Raw genomic sequence first — 21,810 nt, 5'->3', positions numbered from 1 at the left:
TTATTTTGCTTTGGCTGCAGAGTTTTCTGTGAAGAAACGAACTGATCGTGGGGAGATAGAGAGGTTCGCGGTTGACTCGTGCAGAAAAGCAAGCGAAGTTGCCTGAAGTTGCACAATTTCTTTGTGGAGAAGGGCCCCCGCGATCCGGGAAAAAAGGAAGGCGCAAAAAGATCAAGCTCGAGGTCAGACAAGGGAAGAGGTGATGGAGACGCGAACGAGTGACTTAGTAACACGAGAAGAAAGGCAACGGGCGCATGGCGGCGCGAGGCGACCTGCTAGAGGTGGTGCCTCAGGAGCTGGAGGATCGAGCTTCCGCCCTGAAGGGGGTTCGATCGATGCTCCTGTGGAGTTAGAAACGGTGGTTTTCAACCCTCGCGCAAGGAGCAGGTCGGAGAAGAGGCCGCGCGATGCCTCTGAGCAAGACGATGTCCGAGTTACAAAAGTAGCGTGGCACGCTCTTGGGGAAAGCTCCAAAAGACCGGGCGGTTCGATGGTGGCCCGGCCAGGTTATTGTTTCGCCCGGAGTGGAGCGACTGAAAGCAGTCATGGACTTGGCCACTTTTGGGGCGGGGTCTAGTGCGCCTCGACGGGGGTGTGAACCCAGTCCGGTGGCGAAAGCGAAAGCTCCGCATAAGGCGAGTGGAAAGGCTGTTGTGGTTGCTGATGAGCTAGAGGGACATTTTGTTTTTCTGGACGAGCATGGGGCGCAACTAACTGTGAAGCGAAGTGATTGTAGCTTCAGATCGAGTAAGATATCGGGTTACCTGTTAGAACAGATAGCTCTGGATGGCAACCGCAAGGAGCTGGATGAGAAAGGGCTGGCTGATAACTTGAGACGAATGGAAATTGCGCAATGTTTGGTACGCGTGTCTATCTGCGTTTGATGTAACTGTTTACGTATACACGCTGTTATTTTGTGGCTATTAATCATGCGTGTGTTTTTACAACTAGTAAGTGGGTTTCAGAAATTGAAGGAGATTGCCCAGTTCGCGGAGGCAGATAGAGAAGCGGTGGTGAAGCTGTCTGATGAGCTGAAAAATGTCCAGGAGGCCTCGAAGATGGAACGCGAGGAACTTGAAGATATGAAGAAAGCTCATCAAGCACCGAAGTCCGCCAAGATCTTTGAAAGACACCGGGGCGCAGAATATCCGAGGCGAAACTACTGGGAGTCAAAGAGAACGCCTTGGCGTGACCGCGGAAATTGGTAGGTCAACGCAGTATGCCTTACACCGCAAGAAGGTTGCTCGGGGGCCTACCAAAGCCTATGACGCTCGGATGCAGACTTTGTTGAACTGGAGGTGGACTACAACGCTTTGAAGACAGATCATGCACGCTATACATCTCACATCGGGGTAGAACAGGTGCCGGGAGTAATTAGTGGCGCTCTTGCTGCTTCAGAGGTCATGCCGGAGATTGCGCTACACCAACCGATCTTCTTTGCGTCGATGTCTTTGATGAGTTTAGACTTGGATGGAGTATCTGTTATGGTGACTGGGAGGGATGCTGAGATTGATGAATCGCTCATGCCTGGAGAACTAATTGTTGAGCCCAGAGATGGCGAGTTGTAAGTTTGTTATGTAATCCTGTCACCTTATAAGCTGTGATATAATAGAGCTAGTTTCCTGAGGTAACCTGGGCAATTCGTCTTTTTATTTGTATGTGTCAGCACTGTGAGTGATCTGGTACCCCATTCTATTTTGGGGCACTCTTGTGAGGACGAATACAAGCTGGGCCTTGAGTGTTGGGTCAAGGTTAGCCCCTACATATACAAACTTGGGGTCATTATCAGTTCCTAAGTTCACCCGCTCTCTGTCGACCTGTGGAGGTGCTGGCCTGGGTGGCGATGCTTCTTCGCGAACGCACCGCAAATGACTTGAGGAAAGTACATCGATTCGCCCAACCGAATCGGTATCCGTGTGTTGACGAGGACGGGGCGGAGGGGAGAGGCGATCGGCGGCATGGAGACTTGTTGTCGCGACATATGGTCGTGGAATCCATTGGGATGCTTGGGTGGTGAGATAACAATAGTAGAGGGTCTTCCGGGGGCGTGGATCAGCGGTATTAACACCAACCGAGGCGACTTTGGGAATCCGCTTCGATGGAGCCGCAACGGCCGGATTGGCTTCCTGTAAGTGGGCGACTTCCTTCTCTTCTTACTAGAGCCCCCCGTCTTTGCTGATCGTTGGCTCGACCTCCGCAACCAGTGTCTTTGGCCATGGTATAACCCGATGGGTTCGCTACTTGTGTGGAGTGGTGTAATCTTTGTCGGTCTTTCCTAACGACAAGATTTTGTTACAATGGTATGCTTCCAGTTGATTGCTTCTCGGCCCATCATCCTTCAGGGCCCGAAACGGAGAACTTGATGCAACGTCGAAGGTACAGCTTGCATTTGGTGGATCCATCATTGTCCTAAGATGGCATTATAGGACGACGGGATGTCCAGGACGCTGAATCGCGTATTGCAGCTGACTTTGTCCTCTTTAGATCCCACTGATACTGGAAGGATGATATCACCGACAGGGTCGGCCCTGGAACCATTAAACCCATAAAGGGGGGCAATCGGGTCTATCAGAACTGACTTGGGTAACCTCATTTCTTGGAGAGTGTGGTAAAATAAAACATCACAAGAACTCCCCGGGTTGACCAAGATGCGCTTTACTATCCAGTCGCTGATCTTGACGTGGACGACTAGTGCATCATTGTGAGGAAAGCAGACCTTGTTGAGGTCGGCCTCTATGAAAATGATATCTCCTAAATGGCAACCTGAGCAACGCGGAGCATGTGCTGCTTGGGAAGTAAAGTGATATACTTCTTGAAGAGCGCCAATACGACGTCTTTTCTCTCTGGATGAAGTAATTGAATCATCAGGGAAAGTAATCATGTGAATTGTTCGGGCATTGTCACGATCAGAGGAGTGTTGTCTTCACTCGTGACGAGAACGATCTTGGGGATGTCCTCTATTGTGAGGCCGACCTTGAAAGTCTTGGTGGTGACGGCGAGGTGGAGATCGACTGCATTTTCGGCGAGGTGGAGATCGGCTGTGCACTCGGCGAGCCATGAGCTTATGACGCAAATCACCGTTAGAAATGTCGGTGTACTGTTTAATATGACCAGCTTCGACAAGGTCTTGAAGATAGTGCTTAAGCCCCCAGCACGCATTGGTTTCATGACATTTGGCTTTGTGGAAGGTGCAATATGGCTTATCAGGTCGATCTACTGGCTGCTTCACCTCTGGGTGGAAGTACGAGGCTCGTCGGATCTTGTCTAGAATGTAACTAGGAGAGTGTCGTCGACATCATCAATTCTCTCGCCGTTATCCCCCGCCGGGTTCCTACCTTTGGTGCCAGCGACCTGGATCGCTTCTTGGCACGCGGGGTATGATCAGAGATCGCTGCTACCTCCTGGTTCTCGGCTAAACCACTAGATTGCAAACTTTCTTGCAACTTGATATACTTGTCAACTCGTGCGTACAGTTCGGATAACGTTTCTGGGTGTTCTTTCATGAGCGATCTGGAGAGGTCGGTATTACGCACTCGACAGGCGTTAGAAAATGCCAGTGTGGAAAAAGACTCTTTCAGTCCACTTTCCATACACAACAATTCAGCCTTGAACCGCCCTAAGAATTGGCGAATGGTCTCGTCTTCTCTGAATGATAACTGGAACAGCAAATCAAGATCTGCCTTCTTACGCCCCCATTATGCACGCGTATTGGCTAGCAAACGTGTCGATGAAGTCGCTCAAAAGTTTTAATAGAATCGGGTTCGAGAGAAAGAACCAATCAAGTCGCCATCCTCGAGACGGGCCGAAATAATTGATGTGAAGATGATCATACTTTCGGAAGAACCGTAGAGGGCCAAACTTTGAATGTATCGAGCCACATGTTAACCGGGACAGGTGCTGCCATCATACATGGGGAAACGTGGCTGGATAAAATTTTGAGGAGAGGATTTACTGAGAACGTCAGCACAGAACGGGGACGCGAGATATGTCTTGAGCATTTTTGAACAATTTGGGTTGCGTCTTTTCTGACTGCACTTTGGCCTATCCTATGTGACAATTCGTTAATCTGCTGATTAACTTCGTTGATGCCGTTTTCAGCAACATTACCGACTGGTTGCTATTGATAAGCGTCGACTTGGGCCCGTAAAGTAGCATTTTCTTGCCTGAGCAAGGAAATGCTTTCGTTTGTTACACCCAGTTGTTCGGCAAGGTTTTGAACTTGAGCTTCGAGGCTGACCATGCTTCGTGGGCTTGAGAATTGCAAAATTTTGAGTTAGGGTAATGTGATTTCTAAAGTAATCGAAACCACAGACGGCGCCAATGTAAAGGGGTGTTTTGGTTTTCCTTGAGGTTCGCGGAGAAAGAGGGAAGAGGGGTGAGATTCTCTGGAGGGACCGAGTTCGCTTGTGAGCGAGTTGCCTACGTATCCTCTTTTGGTTTTTCTCTTTTTGGGGGAGAGAGAATCAGGTCCGACGTAGTTCAAATAGGTGGTATTTATAGGCTTAAGGAAATGTCAATCCGGGGGACACGTGTGTCTCTTGCACACGTGTAAGGTGGAGATCGTGAATGAGTGTTGGGATGGTTATATTATTAGTCATGTGCTGATTGGGAGTTGGCGCGCGTCGCCTTATTTTCCGGTGGTGGGAAGTACAAGTAAGATTTTGGTAATGATTACCCCCGGTGGTGATCCTATCCGGTATGCTCTCGTCTCGCCATGCGTTAAATCGGTGACATCTTTGTTCGTACCACCTACCACCGAAAGGAGCCGCCACAGTCGGTCTTAGAGGTCGATATCCCGAGTTCGCTTTTATGTTTGCGCATTATGTGTGTTCACAAGGGAGCTGCTCACAGGTCGGTCTTGGAGGTCGATGTCCTGAGTTCGCTTATGCTCCACGCGTGCCTGATAACTTTATGAGGATATCACTCCCCTATAACAGGCACTTATAGACGGCCTGATATTTCACCTCCTTCATCAACACCTGCGTCGGAAAAGGTTTCTAAGGTTTCCAGTGATGAGAACAACGGTTATGGAAAGAGTTCCCGGAGGAAAGAATATAATCTAAATGATGTTGAAGGCGAAAGTTTCCGCAGGAAGTCTCGGAAAGATGATGGTAGAGTTGGAGGATTTGATGGATCTCATAATGGTAATTCTAGAGGCATTAATGAGCACGGACGTGGTGGGTCAAATTTCACAAGGAGCAGTGAAGGAGCTCTTGCCCCTGCTAATTGGAAAAGCACAAGCAAGGTTAGCAAAAGCAATCTCCAATCAAGTCAGAACTCTGGGCACTCAGCTTTAGTTACTGATGGTTCGGGAAATGAAAACAAGCTTAGGAAAGTCAAGCTCAAAGTAGGGGGTGTAACTCGAACAATACATCCTAAGCCCTCTTCAGATGTTGGCGATTCATCCATGAAGTCTTCACGCCTATCTGACATCTCTCGGCCAAGGCCAAAACTGATTCTCCAGGTAGTTCATCATTCTTTTTGCAAGCTTATGAGAGTACAGGTTTGAAATGGTGTCATACGATTATCGTTTTCAAATGTGTTTTATGCAAGTTTATGGGACGTTAAATCATCTTAAGTTGACTTTATAGCATGGTAGCTTATGCAGAATTCCTTTCCTATTTAATAATTTGAGGCTAGTGTATAATTGATAGAAGACGAAAAATGATAGGTAGGATTGAAATAAGTGCTGAGATTATGTTAAACCATTGTGCTGAATTTTTTGTGCTGCAGGACAATTCTGATGATGATCAATCTCCTCCAGGTAAGAAGGGTGGGCTGCAGGGAGTCCCATGGAAAGATTTCTCCAGATGTGGTTATGGTCTTGGAAAGAAGGATGATACTGCAAGCGCCAAGATGCCTGAAGAAAGTGTCTCTGGGAAGCAAATAGACAAAATTGAGCCGGTTAGAAAGAGCAAGCGAGTCCCCAAGCCCTGTGTCCTAGATGGTGGGATTGGTGATGGTGAGGAAGATGCAGAGATCTGTTACCTTGAAAAATTCAAAACGCCGAAGTTCTCAGCAGATCATGCTGTTGAGGATGAAGATGATAGCAAGAGAAAGCGTAAGATTTCTAGTGTTTCGAAGAGTAGGTTGGTGGATGGGGTCTATGATGAAGACGTGGGATATAATTCATCACGCTCAGGGAGAGATGGTAAAAGGAAATCAAGATCAGATAAGCTAATTGAAGATACAGATTATGTTGGTGAGGAAGAGCTGGGTTCATGTCGAGTCCGAAATCCAGAGAAAGAAGCAAAAGAAGGAATCTCTTGACTCATTGGTGGAAGGTAAAAGGAAGCCCACTTACAACACGAAAAGAGGGCTATCAGCAGTGGGTAGAGACACACCATGACTGGATCCGGGTAGCAGTCTAATTGAGTTCCCGGATGGGCTACCCCCAAAGACCATCTAGAAGTGAGCACACATTTGAACAAAGTATGAGAAGAAGAAGAAATGAAGATCGAGGCGAAGAATTTTTCATTATTTTCAATCGAGTAATTACACCTCCGATTACACCTCTTTATATACGAGAGTTCTCTAATACGCTTATAACTAATTCTTATAACTAATTACGTTAGTTTGTTATATCTAACTGATTCTAGAAGTAGGCGAAATGAGGAACAATACGATCGTGGCGGTGAAGGTCTTCATACTCTAGTCTTCTATACACCCCCTCAAGCTTTGATGAGTATTCAAGAAAGCTTGATAGCAAAACGAAGGTCTTCATGCTCTAGTGGAAAAACACCCCTCAAACCTAAGTGATTTCTGTCGGTTTTTCGCAAATCGAACATCGAGTCTTTGTTGTAACATTGAATATCTAGTTGTGGACAATCCTTTTGTAAAAATATCAAAGAACTTGGTCTTTTGTGCACACATATTGTAACCTAAGAACTTTGTTAGTAACTTGTTCTCGAATATAATGAAAATCAACCTCTATATGTTTTGTTCGTGCATGAAACACCGGATTCATGGACGGGGCAATAGCACTCGATTATCACACCATAAAATAGGTGAATCCTGCAGAAAAACTTTCAGTTCTTTTAGCAAAGATACACAACCAATAAATCTCAAAAATGTATGCAAGAGCCACGTATTCAAATTTCAACGATGATCCCAAACCGTTGTTTGCTTCTTAGAACTCCAAATTATAGGATTTGAACCATAAAAACACATAGACCCGCTGGTAGACCTTCTATCAAAAGGACATCCCCCGCTCGGCCAAGATCGAAAATGCTTCGACTTGAGCATTTCCTTTCAGAACTTGATACCATATTGATAGTACCTTTTAGATACCTAAGTATCCTCTTGGTTGCAAAGAAGATGAGTACTCCTTGTACATTGCATAAATTGACAAACCTCGATTAACTCAAAAACCGATGTCTAGTCTTGTCCAAGTAACATATTGCAGGGGCCTACTAGAGATCTAAATTCAATAGGATCATGCGGTTCTTCTCCACCGGTTTTATCAAGCTTAGTTGAAGTAGAACAAGGAGTAGAACAGGGTTTTGCTCCATCCATCTTAGTTTTCTTCAGAATATCCAACACATACTTTGTCTGTGTTAAGAACATGCCATCCTTATCCCTTGTTACTTCCAATCCCAAGAAGAAATGTAAGTCACCTAAATCCTTCATGACGAACTTTGTGCTTAGCTGATCAATCAAAGCTTGACAATAAGATTTAGAACTCCCTCAGAACCCGAGATGTCATCAACATATACTAGAACAAATGTAATGTCCCGAGTCGTGGATCTTATACATAAAGAAGGATCGACTTGAGATAAGGTAAATCCTATATCAACCAAAACATTCATCAAAGCTTCATACCATTTTCTCAAGATTGTTTAAGTCCAGATAGAGACTTATGTAGTTTACGATGACATGATGAGGTTTCAGAGGATCAATAAAGCCGTGGTGGTCAACCATATACACATCTTCTTTCGAAAGTACCATGCAAGAAAGCATTAGTTACATCTAGTTGTTTTACCCGCCAATCCTTTTGAACCGCTAATGATAAAATCATTCTAATGGTTCAGACTTTGGCACATCGGACTAAAAGTCCGATTGAAGTTCACGCCTTCTTCTTGATCAAATCCCTTTGCCACTAATCTTGCTTTGTATTTATCAATCGAGCCATCAATCTTTTCTTTTAATCAATACCCATTTATTTCCGACAAGATGTTGATGGGGAGCAGATGGAACTAACGACCGTGTTCCCCGTCCGAATGAGAGCATTGTACTCTACTTGCATTGCTTGTCTCCACTGATGTTTAATGTACTTGAGTATAGCATGTAGGAGTCGGTACTTTAGTTTCTAGATGTGAAACCGAAAGCGGATGGTAAAGGATGCCTTGTAACATTCAAGTTAAAGATTTTCTTTGGTTTAGAGATTCCCGACTTTGATCTTGTATGAACCGAGGGATTAAGTAAAGTGCTTGACAAATGGATTAGTAGAAGATTGTAATTGACTATTGGGATATGATGTTTGAGTGATAGGAATTGATTCCCGAGATTTGAAGACGATTATTTTCGACACTCGAGAAGGATTGTCTTCCTCACAAAAAAACAGAAATGGTATTGGCGAGGGAATTACATCGGTAGGAGTGGAATTAGAAATAGGAAGAGTATTGGATTGAGAATTGGTAGAATGAAGAAAATTAAAAGTCGGAACAATCATAGATGATTTTGTTGTTGAAGGAATTGATGGAATTGAAACCGTAATAATGTTTTGAAAGGAAAATTTGTTTCATCAAAACAACATGCCCGATATGTATATTTTTCCTCGCTTTGGAGTCTAAACATCTCAGAACCTTTGTGGTCTAAACTCAGAACCTAAGAACACACACTCTCATACTTCTAGGTTGGAGTTTAGAAGAAACATATGGTTTAAGCCATGGGTAACAAGCGACCCAAAATTTTTTAGGAATGAGTAATCTGGTCTTTTATTGGTGAGTTTCTCAAAGGGTGTAACCCGACAAGGTTTGAGGGATCATTCTATTTATCAAGAAAACCTGAAGTTTGAAAAATATCAACCCAAGATTTTGGAGAGACATTGCTTTGAGCAATTAAAGTTCCGCAACTTCCGTAATATGTCTATGTTTTCTCTCAAAGAAGGCTCTTTATGAGGGCAAGAATACCGCAAATTAATTCCATGAGTAGTTAAAAATTGTTTACATTACTCTTGAACTCACCACCTTCATCACATCCGAAACTTTTTATTTTTGTATCAAACCGATTTTCAACACTATTTTTAAACACTTGAAACATAGAGAAAAAAAAATCAGATTTTCTATACAATGGAAAGATCCATGTATACTTTGACCAATCATCAATAAAAGAGACATAGTATAAGAATCCTCAAATCGAAGGAATAGAGGATGGCCCCCACAAATCACTATGAATCAATTGTAATGGTTTTGAAGTAGTACATGAAATAGAAGATTGAAAAGGAAGTCCGACATTCTTTCCTTGATTACATGCTAAGACCAATTAGTTTTACCAACAACAACAATAAACTATATGTAGTCATTATTTTGGAAAAGGAAACATTATTTGGATGCCCCTAGTCTATGATGCCAGGTTTGAGCAAAGGTCTTGACTCCAACAAAGGCAAAGCAGACTTATGCGAAGTTAGATTTGATGAATGATGCATGAACTTCATGAGGTACCCATTCTCATGATTCCCTTGGAAAACAAATTTTCCCAAAAATATCCTTCACAAAGAATGAAGTGGGAGGAAATGTAATAGAACAGCTTATTGTCTTTGATGAATTTATGAACGATAGCAAGTTTTGTGATATTTGAGGCACGGAAGAATATTTTTCAAGTGAAAGGAGGAATTTAAAGTATGAGCATAGGAATTACCAATGTTGTTGATGTCAAGACTTTGACCATCACCCACTAAGACTTTGTCACTTCGGTGTAAGGTGAATGTTATGCCAAGTTATTAATATCGCCATCATGTGATTTGTTGCCCCCAGACGTGTAAACCCATTGTTCATCGATAAATTGGCACATGTTGGAGTAGATCCTCTTTGGGCGACCATAGCCCAAGCTTGGATGGTGGTTGCCTTCCTTGATAGGCATGATTCATCCTATTGAAACAATCTATAGCAAAGATGACCGGTTATCCACATATTTGACATTGAACCCTTCCTATGATGCCAGACTTTGCACCTTGTGTGACTGGAGAGTTTGAAGAAGATGCTGAACCAAAGTTCTGATAACTCTGTGAATTCTGAGAGTTCTGATATCCTCTTCCTTGATAATTATTGTATCCTCCTCGACCTCTTGAACGACCTCTTCCTCTATTCTGATATCCAGTTCCCTGATAACCATTACCTTGATAGCCATTACCTTGATATCCATTGTTCTTATAACCATTTTGAGAAATATCTTGCTGAGCAAATCTATTCACACTGAATGCTTGAGGTGAAGAAGCAACCAAATTTCTTGTTCTTTCACTTATAGTAATCTCCTCACTCAACAACAAATTGTGCAATTCATCAAATAACACTTGTTCCTTTCTAACCCTCACTGCTGTGCAAAATGCTTCATACTCAGATGGTAATCCATTATACACATAAGAAACTAAATCAGCATCACTTATTATAACCCCTGCAGCAGCTAGACTATCTGAGGTTTCTTTGATCTTTTGTAAGAACTCTCCCATCGAATCATTACCTTTCTTGGTAGCTTGGAGTTTGTTTTTCAACTGATGCTGGTGTGACTGAGTAATTGCTGAAAACCTTCGCTCCAACACATTCCATAACTCTCGTGAAGTAGTCATTCCAATAACATATGGAAGCACACTTTCAGATAATGTTGCATTAATCCAAATCAAAAGAGTCTGATCTTGCTTTACCCAATCAAGATAATGAGAATTAACAGTTGTTGTACCATCAACACAAATAACCTCTTGAGGACATACAAGTGAACCATCCACATAGCCAAGAAGATTATTACTTCTAAGAATCGGCAAAAACAATGATTTCCATAGAAGAAAATTATCCTTGTTGAGTTTAATAGGAACAAAATGACTAATGTTTATTGAATTCATATTAGATGATGCAGATGTGCTTGCGGAAGCAGTAACAGCAGAATTTGATGTCATTATAACAAAGATTGAAGAATCAAAAGGATTGAAGCATTAAGAAATGAAGTAAAATCAAGAAATGAAGTAAAACCTGATGATTCTATTGAATTTGAGAACTCTGAATTGATTCTTTAATGGTGGATCATGATGAAGAACTTAGATTCAATGGCTCCGATACCATGAACAAAGTATGAAGAAGAAGAAGAAATGAAGACTGAGGCAGAAGAATTTTTCATTATTTTTCACTGAGTAATTACACCTCTGATTACACCTCTTTATATACAGAGAGTTCTCTAATACAGTTATAACTAATTCTTATAACTAATTCTGTTAGTTTGTTATATCTAACTGATTCTAGAAGCAGCTGAGCTGGAGCAATACGTGGCAGCTGAAGGTCTTCATACTCTAGTCTTCTATAACATTGTCATATTTTGTTTATCCTTTCATTTTATAATATTTGTTTTGCATTTTCCTTTTTATTTTGGGCTTACATTGATTTTTCTGGGTCTTATATGGTGGCAGAGCAAAAGGAGAAGCTCTCTGAAGTGGAGCAGCAACTAAAGAAAGCCGAAGCTGCTCAAAGACGTAGAATGCAAGTGGAGAAGGAGAATCGGGACTCTGAGGTTTGCTTTTTCATTTCTTTTTTTTTCCTTGATGGTTAGGATATTCAAATGTAAAACATGCCTATTGGTTTCATACAACTAGGCCGAGGCAATCAGGAAAATTCTTAGTCAAGATTCCAGTAGGAAAAAGAGGGAAGACAAATTGAAGAAACGCCGGGATGAGATAGCACAGGTGTTGATTTTTTTTTATTGATTATGAATACTGTCCAATTTGCATATTATTTGGTTTTTTTCTTTTTACTTTTTTCACTTTGGTGAATTACGTTCAGGCCATTGAGTTTTCTGATATTGTCACTTTGTTTCACACAGGAGAAAGCTGCAAATGCTTTGACGCTTCCACCAAATACAATCCGGTGGGTCATGAGTCCTACTGGGACAGTGGTTACATTTCCTCAAGACATAGGATTGCCAACTATATTCTGTTCCAAGCCCTGCAGGTTAGAGACTTTTCATTTTTCTTACAAAGTTCTAACTTGAGAGTTTTCTATGACTCCATTTTTGTTTCTAAAATTTGTACACCTTGCATGTTTAGATCTTGTATGAATTTTAGGCTACCTATACATGGAATTTATATGGTGTTGCAGTTATCCTCCTCCCCGTGAGAACTGTGCTTTTGCAAGACCAATTTACTACTCATGGGAACGAACTTTGTAAGCTGTTTTCTTCTGTTGAAACCAGCTTACAAGTAATTGCTGGAGATGTTGGGTTTTAAAACACTGAAATGTTAACTGAAACATCAAACTTATTGTTCACATATATGTTTGTAGCACACTAGCACCAACGATGAGATTCCAATATTCCATCCCTCATTTTGTCCAAGATATGTTACCGAGGGCATAATATTTTTGGAAAATTAGATCTGATTCTTCCTCCACCAAAACCCTTTTACGCTCACCCTCTTATCCTGAGGATTCTTGGTCGTTTTCTTCACGATGGATACTTGCTGGTCTAGTCTTCCAAAGGAACTGTTAGAATTAATAGCTTTGTGTTTGATGACCGATGTTACAGATTACGTTCGTTTCGGTGTAGTTTGCAAGTTATGGCGGTCAGTTTTCGTGGCAATTAAGCCCCCCAGGAAGTTACCTCCTCAAATCCTTTGGCTGCTGATCAACGACGAGAATTTAGGTACATGTTTCTTCAGTCCCTCCCTAAATAGAAGAATATGGCTTAAAACACCAAATCCACACACTCATGAATGCATTGGGTCGAACATTGGCTGGTTAATTATGATAGGTAAAAACAGTCCATCCATGTTTCTGTTGAATCCACTCACAGAGGCAAAGATCTTTCTACCACCTGCTACGGAAATATCCTGGATGGTGGACTACCCAGCCCTCCAGAATTGATACAGAATATGCCGTTGAGTTATTTGAGTATCTGGGTGGTGTTGTCCACGACTACATGTTCATCCCTTCTAGGCAAGTTACTAGGAGTCTGAAATTGAGAGCTGAGTTGTCTTCACATCCGACACTGTTTAGCATGGAAGGCGATCGTTGTGTCGTGCTTCTGTTAAGTGGCTTGGTGCGCATTTTACACTCCAGGAGACAATAACTGGACAACAATAGTAGATAACAAGGAAACACCTAACAGGAGTATGATAACTATATGTAGAGACATTAGGTATCACGATTGGTAATTCTATGTAGCAGGGCAATTCTATGGTCCCTCTAGAGTTGTGGTTTGTGATGTCGGCCCTCCTTCTCCAGGAACTAAACAATTTGCAGCAATGAACTCGTCCATCAACTCTACACCGAGTATGCCCGTCTGGTTGAATTATCTGGAGAACTCTTGTTTATCATTCCAAGACTTCGTCCTTTCAAATATAAGAACTCTGAATACCCTATGGGATTTAGGATTTTTAAGTTGTGTCAAGATAGCAAGGAGTGGGTGGAGGTGAAGAATATTGGCGGCGCAACGTTGTTTGTAGGTCCTTTTAATTCATTGTCTATCCTGGCGTCTAACTATCCCGGACTGAAAAGAAATTGCATCTACTTTACAGACACTAGCTCTGATTACATATGTGACATCTTCGATATAGAGAGCCAATGCTTAGAACCCTCATCTTTCTTTTCTGCAGGATTTAAATTCTCAGACCCTGGGAATTTCGTCATAAATGAAAGGTTGCCACAGGTCATTTGGGTTACACCTTCCCTTTGGTAGAGCTTACTGTAGAGACATGCTCTCAAAAGATTTTATAATGTATGACTAGTTATAATTTAAATGCCATTTTGGTTTTCAAATTTGCAGGTAGCATTGACATTGTTATTGTTTAACTCTCCCCTCAATTGAACTTTGTATTTCCACCGGCCTACTGTATCATTACCACTTCCAATTTAAGTAGCTAAGTAACCACTATCAAATTCAACTCAATAACCACAGTTGAGCTTGCTGGTTTTGAAATGTTTCTCGTGCTAGCGAGCACCAGGATGCTAAGTGCTAATCCGCGTATTTAAATTTGTTAAATGCTAGTCCTCATCGTTAAACACTGGCATTTTAAAGGCATACTATGGAGTGAGTACCATTAGCACTATGTCTAACGGTGTTCGTTCAACTCAACAAACACATTCACTAGAATACACTCTGACGAAATCCTTACTTTGGGACGCCAGGAAGTGACCAAATTTCAGATTCCCCATTTTTTTAAACTCAAATGAGTACCACGGTCCCAGAAGGCTTCCCTGCAAATTGTAGAAAATTGGTGAATTTGGACGGTACCCCAAGTAAAAAAGGACAAGGAGCGAAACATAATGGGGGTACTTTAGTACTTTCTCAATAAACTTTAACATTAAAAAAAGCATAGATGTCTCTAAATTCTAGAACCATCTCGCGCGCGCACTGAAATTCGAGCTGTTCTCTGACTGCCTACTATGGCTGCTGCTGCTAGGAACAAACACAATCGCGATGATCCTAATCTCGTAACTAATTCTTCTCTCTCTTCTAAATTATGACTTCCGTTATATTATTAGGGTTTTTATAATTATCTTTTTTTTCAGTATTTTCAAGGGCTTATAAATAATTTACAAGACTGGGAGCTTTCACTCAAAGAAAAAGACAAAAGGTTAAAACAAGATAAACACGTGGTAAATATTAAATTACTATATTTATTATACCTTAGGTTCATTTCCTAATATACAAATGTTTTTAACTAAATGTATTAGGGTACATCCTCATTACAAAGAAGTTATCAGGACTTGTTAACTCAAGAAAGTTCTACAACTGATGCTACGGAAAAAGATTTGGTATGAACCATGTACACTTTCCCATTGCGTAAAATTTAGTTAGTTAGTGTAGAATTTAGTAATGTTGTTTCGTGTGTACAGGGAAATGAGTGTTTTAAGCAGAAAAAGTATAACGAAGCCATTGATTGTTATTCAAGAAGCATTGCTTTATCACCAACAGCAGTGGCTTTTGCAAATAGATCCATGGCGTACCTTAAAATCAAGAGGTAAGTTTACTAGTGAGCTGCATTACGTGTTCTTTGAGTTGGCCTTATTGGTTTGCCATTTGTATCAATATATTAAAAGTTCCAATATGGTGTTGTTTCGCTTGGAGGGATATATGTTGTTGAGTTATTTCCAATGATGTGAACAATTTTTGTTACCCTATATAGAGATCACTATTGTGACGGTTTGAGTATTTGAACATGCTAAACGACTGTCAAATAGAAATGGAAGAGAACATATTGCTCTATAAACTAATAAATTTTGTTTTTCCCTCTAAAACCATCCTAAGTTATTTCCAGTATCTTGTTGGAATTTGTGAACGTGTATCCTCCATATAAGCAGCATGAATTAGGTATTGTACCGAATGAAGTTTCCAGCAAGGCTTTATTAAGACAATTTCTATAAATTTTATCTTTCCAAATTTTGACCCTTTAGATCTTTCGTCTCCATGGACATATTTGTTTTCTGTTTCTTCATGACTGGTAAGAAGTAAGAACTTGTTATATAGTTCTAAAAGGTGAGCTATTTATATACTTGAATCAAAGAGACATATAGGATGTGTGTTTTATTTTATTTTTACCTTTTGTCTTTCTTGTTTGTTAGATTCGAAGAGGCTGAAAATGATTGTACAGAGGCTTTAAATTTGGATGACCGCTACACCAAAGCTGCACTCACGACGCGATGCACTGCTAGGAAAGAACTTGGGAAGCTAAAAGCATCCCTTGAAGGTATATGGTGTCCTTAATTACGTCGTTTTACAAAAAATTGATTAGATTAGAACTTACCAGTACTTTTCCAGTTATAATGGTTATTTTCATACATATAATATATGCAACTATCTACAGATTCTGAGTTTGCTCTGAGGTTAGAGCCTCAGAACCAAGAACTTAAGAAGCAGCATGCGGAAGCAAAGGCGATGTATGACAAGGTAAGGAATCCCCAAGAAATTTTGCTGTTAAGTTTTGCTTTGGATGTTTCGAACGTGTTTATCACTATGGTTAGTGTAGGGGGTGACCTTTAAATGTAAACAACACTCATAGTTGATGTATGTGCTTGAAGTTTAGACCGCCATTCAAACGTCTTCATATGAGAGATGTTAAGGCCAAGGAACCTTTTTGATTCAATAAAAAAAAAGTATCTTTTTTTCTATTCGATTACCCCATCTAGCAACCTGTACTGATTACTTTACAGAAGTTATCAAAATAAAAAAAATGTGTCTACACAGATTCAAAGATCCAGTAGTTTTTGAATCTGTGTAGAAATTACCTCAAAAGCATCAAAGATTGCATAGATTGGCGCTTGGGATGGATAGCCACAGTCAGAGGAATCAAGACTAGGAGAGCTTTTAGTAGATTGCTTAGAGTTTGCTGCTTCCTATGCTCTGTATAAGTGTGACTACTTAGAAGTTTAGCTATTTGCTGGGCTGTTCAGGTGCGGGCAGTTGGGAGGTCAGTTGCCACTGTAGATGCTTCTGAGGATTCAATCAATTGAGTAGAGGGGTCAGATCCTTTTTTTTGGAGTCTGCTGGAGGATTCCTACTTGAAATCCTTGCAGCATCCTTTTGTTTGTCAGAAAATCCTATCCGTACAGCCTGTAGGTGCTGAGTCTTGAAACTTTCTCTGAACAATTCACTTACCAAAATAAATAATAGAATATATCATGTCTAGTACCTCTTGAGCTTTTCAAATAGTAAGAAGTAACCCTGATGGACATGATAAAAAGATGGCAAGAAGCATGACAATTTGGTAATCAGTCCACTCCATCTCGCCCCAAATTGCGTAAACATATGTCTGGGCCTCTGGGGGCAGCTGATCACCTGCAGTTAAAACTCAAACGGTTCAGTGTAAAGCTTAGACTAGATACCAGTCATACCACACTCCCTTCATTCAATAATCCTATACCCTTATCTCTTCTTCTCCCTCAGTTTTACAAGCTTTCACAGTGTTTCTGTTCTATACCTCACCTTAGTCATCAAATGGAAAACTTAGTGTTTCAGTCAGTTCGATTCAACCACTTAGTTGAAAACTTGTACTGGTTTTTTTGTTCAATTAAAAGTTTTGGTCCATGTTGCGTTTTAAGCGCATATTGATAAGACATTGGGAGGTTAGCATACCAGAATATCACCTTGTTTTTACAATTTAGTCTTCACTTGTGTATTCGAGTTCAGTTATCAATATTAATGAGAAAGGCGTTATTGCCTTTGATCTTGATATCAGTTTGCACAGTTCTCTATTACATTGTTGATTGTACCACCATATTTGGGATTTCTTCTCCAGGAGCTTCTTAAGAAGGCGTCGGAGACAATGAAAAATTCCACTCAAGGAGCGCAGAGGGTCATTGGGAATGAAAATCGCATTAAGGTATAAATAACATGGCCTTCCTAATAACTGCTTGTATTTTTTAGAATATGATATCCATCTGGGCTCTTGGTACACCAGACCAGAAATTAATATTCATAGAAATCATTGAGGTACTTCAGTTTCCCTTTACCAATAGAAATGAAAATCTCATTATATGTGTAACTTGTTACACATATTAGTAATGTTTAACCTACTGGGTGTTTTCTTTCCGGTGAACAAACGTGATAAGCTTCCTAACAAGTGTTTGGTCATTGTATAGGAAGTGGTCGGTAGATCTGCAAATGCTGGTAACAGAAGCCTAAGAGAAGATTCAAATGGATCTCAGGAAGGTGCAACATTAAAACCTATTGCAGACGCTTCCAAGGTCTTGTTGTGCCTTTTCTTTATTCATGCTTTACGCCTTTATGTATAATAAACATGCTCTGAACCACATACTTTCTGTCTTTTAAGGCCAAGTCTTCTAGTCTGTGATCATGCCCTTCCATTCCGCTGTGAACCGTCTTTGGACAATTTGATTTATTTTGCTTTATGCGATTTCCTGATCTAGCAGTCTGCGAGTGGACCAGTGATTGTGAACTCCAGGTTTCCTATCACTCGTCTTGTGCTGCCCATGCACAATACTGCTCCACATAGATGTCAACATTGCAGTATTGTAGTTTGTACATGTCCTGTTTGTTTTGCATTATGCATGTGTTAGTCAACCTATATGACTTCAACCTCCTTGCATTTAGGACTTGTGTTGGGGTACCTGTCCGATTTGTCTTATTTGGTTTCGGGAAAAAAAAAATGAAGAAAGAAAAACAATTAAAGAAAGAAAATTCCCACTTTTGAACTGAATAATTTCTGTTCTCAATTCTTTAGAGATGACTATTACAATTACTAATGGTTGAATTGTACACAGAATGTTCATGGTATGAAGAAGCAAGAAGTTAAGATGTCTGTGCAAGAGCTGGCTTCAGGTGCAGCGGCTCGAGCTATGGCTGAAGCCGGAAAGTCCATCACATCACCAAAGTCAGCTTATCAGTTTGAGATTTCTTGGAGGGGTGTTTCTGGTGATGTTGCATTACAAGCTCGTTTGCTAAAGGTTACACAGTACTTGTTGTATCTTGCTTTTCAACGTAATTGATGGATATGTCTCTGAGCATGAAATGTTTTTGTTTGTTCTTGGATTGGCCAAGCCTTATTATGTCGAGTAGTTGGCAATACTTGGAAAAAGTTGGCGTAGAACTATTATTTGGTATTTTGCATTGTTAGAATCTTTTGGATTAAGTATTTTTAGGCGTAAACCGTGTTACCCATCCAAGAGATCTTAAATTGATTGGATGCACCTGTATGAGCACCTGTTTGTGGTTTGAAATACATGATGTTTCAACTAACGAGTAAATACACGATGTTTCAACTAACGAGAATTTAACAAATTTTCACTTTTTACTTGGTTAGGCTATATCTCCTCCTTCCTTGCCACACTTGTTCAAAAATTCCTTGTCTGCGGCATTGCTGATTGACATTATCAAGTGCATGGCTACCTTTTTCAGGTTAGTTTTGATTTTTTTTGCTCCCCTTTTGCTGTTCAGGATTGTTAGCAAAACTTTTGACTTTGTTTGACGGTCTTTCTATAGGGAAGAAACTGAGCTAGCTGTCAGATACTTGGATAATTTAGCCAAGCTCCCACGATTTGACTTGCTCATCATGTGTCTCTCTGCTACGAACAAGTCTGGTATGTAGGCAGGAATGTTTTGAGTGATGCATATACCGTGTTATCAAAGTTGGACACTTCTAAAGTCTTCAATAAAATTCACATGTTTGCTTACTACAATGTTGTTTGGACCAGTAGGAACACTGTTTCATTGTGTCAAGAGTCGAGACACTGTTGGAACAAATTTCAGAGTGAATGGGCATCACTTGAAAGTACCCCCAGATGAGAGTAGTTTGTAAGGAAAGACAAGGAGCTTGCTCGAGTCTTTTGCTCACTAACTCACTGCATTGGTATTTGAGAGTGGACATACCCTTATGGAGCGGAATAGTTAGGATGTCAGGAAACATGTCATAATATATAACGTCTTACAAATAAGTTCTGTTCACATGGTTAATATGATACTCAAAGGTTGTTGCTTTCCTAAGCTTTAGTTAGAACTTAGAAACATAGTTTTTTATATAGCAGTTCACAGTCATTTACTTTTAAGAAAGAATAGTTCATAAATATTCATAACAAGATAAACAAGCAATAATTAATTGAGGAAACCTTCTGAAACAACAGTAAGAGTTTTGGTGTCCAGATACTGTGAGCTATTGTTCTTCTTTAAGCAATAATGGAGCTTGAGTATGATTGTTTGCAGAACACATGAATGAAAGTGAACTATTGAATGTTGTTAAAGAAATCGAGCCCAACATTTTGTGCTCTAGGATCTTATACACTGTTCTTTAGGTTACTGTTTGTCACAGTTACGGTCTTGCATGTTGAATGTGGAAATTTTACTAGAGATTTATGTGACTTACTGGCCCACCCTTCCAAACAGATCTTCATAGGATGTGGGAGGAAAACTTTCTCAGTAATGCACTTCCGGTTGAGTTTGTGGAGACCCTTGGTAAACTGCGTATGAAGTACTGTCCTTGAGGGTAGTGGATGGGTGCGGTGGAGGATTTCTAAGGCTTGGTTGGATGATTCTTATGATAGGTCATTGGCTTAGAAGCCTGAAAAGTCTTTTTATTAGAGTATAAACAAGATGTGGAAGCTAATTGTTGCCTTTTCAGTTTACAGTTGCAGTCAGGATCCAGCTGTGAACTAAAAGAAAGTTGTTTTTTTTTTTTTTTTCTATTCTCTGCTTTTAACCAAATATGTATTTTATTGAAGATCGGAAGATATACACAAGTTGCAGGGGGCAAGGGCGCTACAAGTTGCATAGCTAGCCCTTTATGAATAGCAAATTCTATCCTCTTGAAACTCTTGAAAACGTACTCAATACTTTAATAGGAAATTCTACAAGTTGAACGATTTTTAGTTTTTTTTTAGTTTTTTTTTATCTGAATCTAGATGTTTTACAATTTTTTCGAATGCTCATGGAGTCGTGGACATTCACAGTTTACTGAATAGCTGTATATAACTCGTTGACAATCAGTTTTTACATTTAACGCGCATTATTAACAAACATGAAACTTGTAGTGCAGTCAAGCAGAAATCCCACGTTACTGGTTTAGTTGCATGTGTTAAACAGTTGTTCTTGAGGTGACCTGAGTGGCTGAGTAGACCCACCGTGTACGTGTTTGTGCGATGTCCTGAGGTTGGATTTGGTATTGTAGGACTCAAGCCTGAGATGGACCACCAATCTGTTGTAAATTGTAAGTGTGGTAGCTAGCTGTATTTTAATCTTAAGGTCGGCATGTTAGCTATAACTGCATTTTGATCAGGTATTACTTAGGGGTGTTTGGCAACTAATAAAAAACCATAGGCTACCAAGCTAAAAAGTCTTTATTTGATTTTTCACTTAATGTAAAGTATAAATACGTTTGTCAAAAACACAATTTCTAAAGCCAAAAAGATGAAATTGAAAAACCCCGTTTGTCAAAAACACAATTTCTAAAGCCAAAAAGATGAAATTGAAAAACCAAGAAGTTAAAAGTTTGTTTGGTGTAAACAAAATTTCAAAATGCTTCTTAATTAGCATTTTTTAAACTGAACTAAAATTACTAACAAAGTAACAAATGAACTAAAAGAGTACAGTGGAGAATAGCCAGTAGTTTAGGTGCTAGCTTCAGTGTTGGTCTCGGGTTCGAAACTAAACGGCTGGTTGATCCCGGGTAGAAAATAACACTTGTGCGTAGACCCAATTTTCCCAACAAAAAAACCACAAAGCCCAAAGGAAAAAGCCTGAAAGACTACATAGAAAACAATTATTAATTTTCTCAAAAAGCTATATTTTTGTCTTTTAAATTTTATGGTTTCTTGACATTTTCTCAAAAAGCTATATTTTTGTCTTTTAAATTTTATGGTTTCTTGACTTTGGGACATTACCAAAAGAATTTTTGCCTTTTATCCTCCTAGAAAGCCACAAAGTGGGTTTTAGACATGTTGCCAAACGCCCTCTTATTTTCTTGTTGCTTTCAAATCGAGTTGGTGATCTCACAACAATAAAAGCTGATAGAAATAAGAAATTGAATGACCCTGTAGTTTCTATTTATGGGAAGATGGTCCCAAACTCCTATTGAAACTGAAACCTGAAAATGGTTGTCTGTCTACCTTCATCATCATTCAAGCGTTCTAACGTGGAATGAAATTTAAGAACTCACCAGTTGGACAT

The 21,810-nt window shown here is 40.2% G+C and overlaps 1 protein-coding gene and 1 pseudogene across 5 annotated transcripts; both read left to right on the top strand.

Moving 5' to 3' along the window:
- The first annotated feature begins 1,403 nt into the window (after window positions 1-1,403).
- Window positions 1,404-12,366, top strand: LOC147489881 (uncharacterized; annotated as a pseudogene). Its single transcript, XR_015202871.1, has 9 exons — window positions 1,404-1,564; window positions 1,667-1,751; window positions 2,911-3,049; window positions 4,938-5,464; window positions 5,734-6,411; window positions 11,612-11,712; window positions 11,795-11,884; window positions 12,022-12,149; window positions 12,297-12,366. The product of XR_015202871.1 is annotated as an uncharacterized LOC147489881 (transcript).
- Window positions 12,367-14,444: 2,078 nt separating this feature from the next.
- Window positions 14,445-20,507, top strand: LOC147489880 (uncharacterized). Of its 4 annotated transcripts, none has more exons than XM_086571865.1 (12): window positions 14,445-14,627; window positions 14,706-14,792; window positions 14,901-14,951; window positions 15,033-15,157; window positions 15,759-15,883; window positions 16,001-16,083; window positions 17,432-17,515; window positions 17,775-17,879; window positions 18,417-18,599; window positions 18,956-19,050; window positions 19,135-19,232; window positions 20,032-20,507. In XM_086571865.1, exons 1-12 carry the CDS (start codon window positions 14,580-14,582, stop codon window positions 20,127-20,129), a joined length of 1,182 nt encoding a protein of 393 aa, XP_086427991.1. In that variant the 5' UTR covers window positions 14,445-14,579; the 3' UTR covers window positions 20,130-20,507. The 4 variants fall into 4 exon arrangements, with proteins under 4 accessions (XP_086427991.1, XP_086427992.1, XP_086427990.1 ...); XM_086571864.1 differs by having other exon boundaries at window positions 14,450-14,627; window positions 14,871-14,951; XM_086571867.1 differs by having other exon boundaries at window positions 14,542-14,627; window positions 14,706-14,770; window positions 14,871-14,951.
- The last annotated feature ends 1,303 nt before the right edge of the window (window positions 20,508-21,810 follow it).

Source organism: Coptis chinensis, chromosome 7 (assembly GCF_015680905.1).
Source record: "Coptis chinensis isolate HL-2020 chromosome 7, ASM1568090v1, whole genome shotgun sequence".
Taxonomy (NCBI): domain Eukaryota; kingdom Viridiplantae; phylum Streptophyta; class Magnoliopsida; order Ranunculales; family Ranunculaceae; genus Coptis; species Coptis chinensis.
The sequence above is the reverse complement of the archived record's forward strand: the minus strand, read 5'-3'. Positions and strand labels throughout refer to the sequence as shown.

What these genes read in the sequence shown, in the direction of transcription:
- LOC147489880 (XM_086571864.1), top strand. Translation starts at nt 14,580, where the DNA reads ATGGCTGCTGCTGCTAGGAACAAACACAATCGCGATGATCCTAATCTC. An exon ending in TAAAACAAGATAAACACGTG is followed by an intron (nt 14,793 to 14,870) that starts GTAAATATTAAA and finishes TAAATGTATTAG; the next exon opens with GGTACATCCTCATTACAAAG. An exon ending in CTATTGCAGACGCTTCCAAG is followed by an intron (nt 17,880 to 18,416) that starts GTCTTGTTGTGC and finishes AATTGTACACAG; the next exon opens with AATGTTCATGGTATGAAGAA.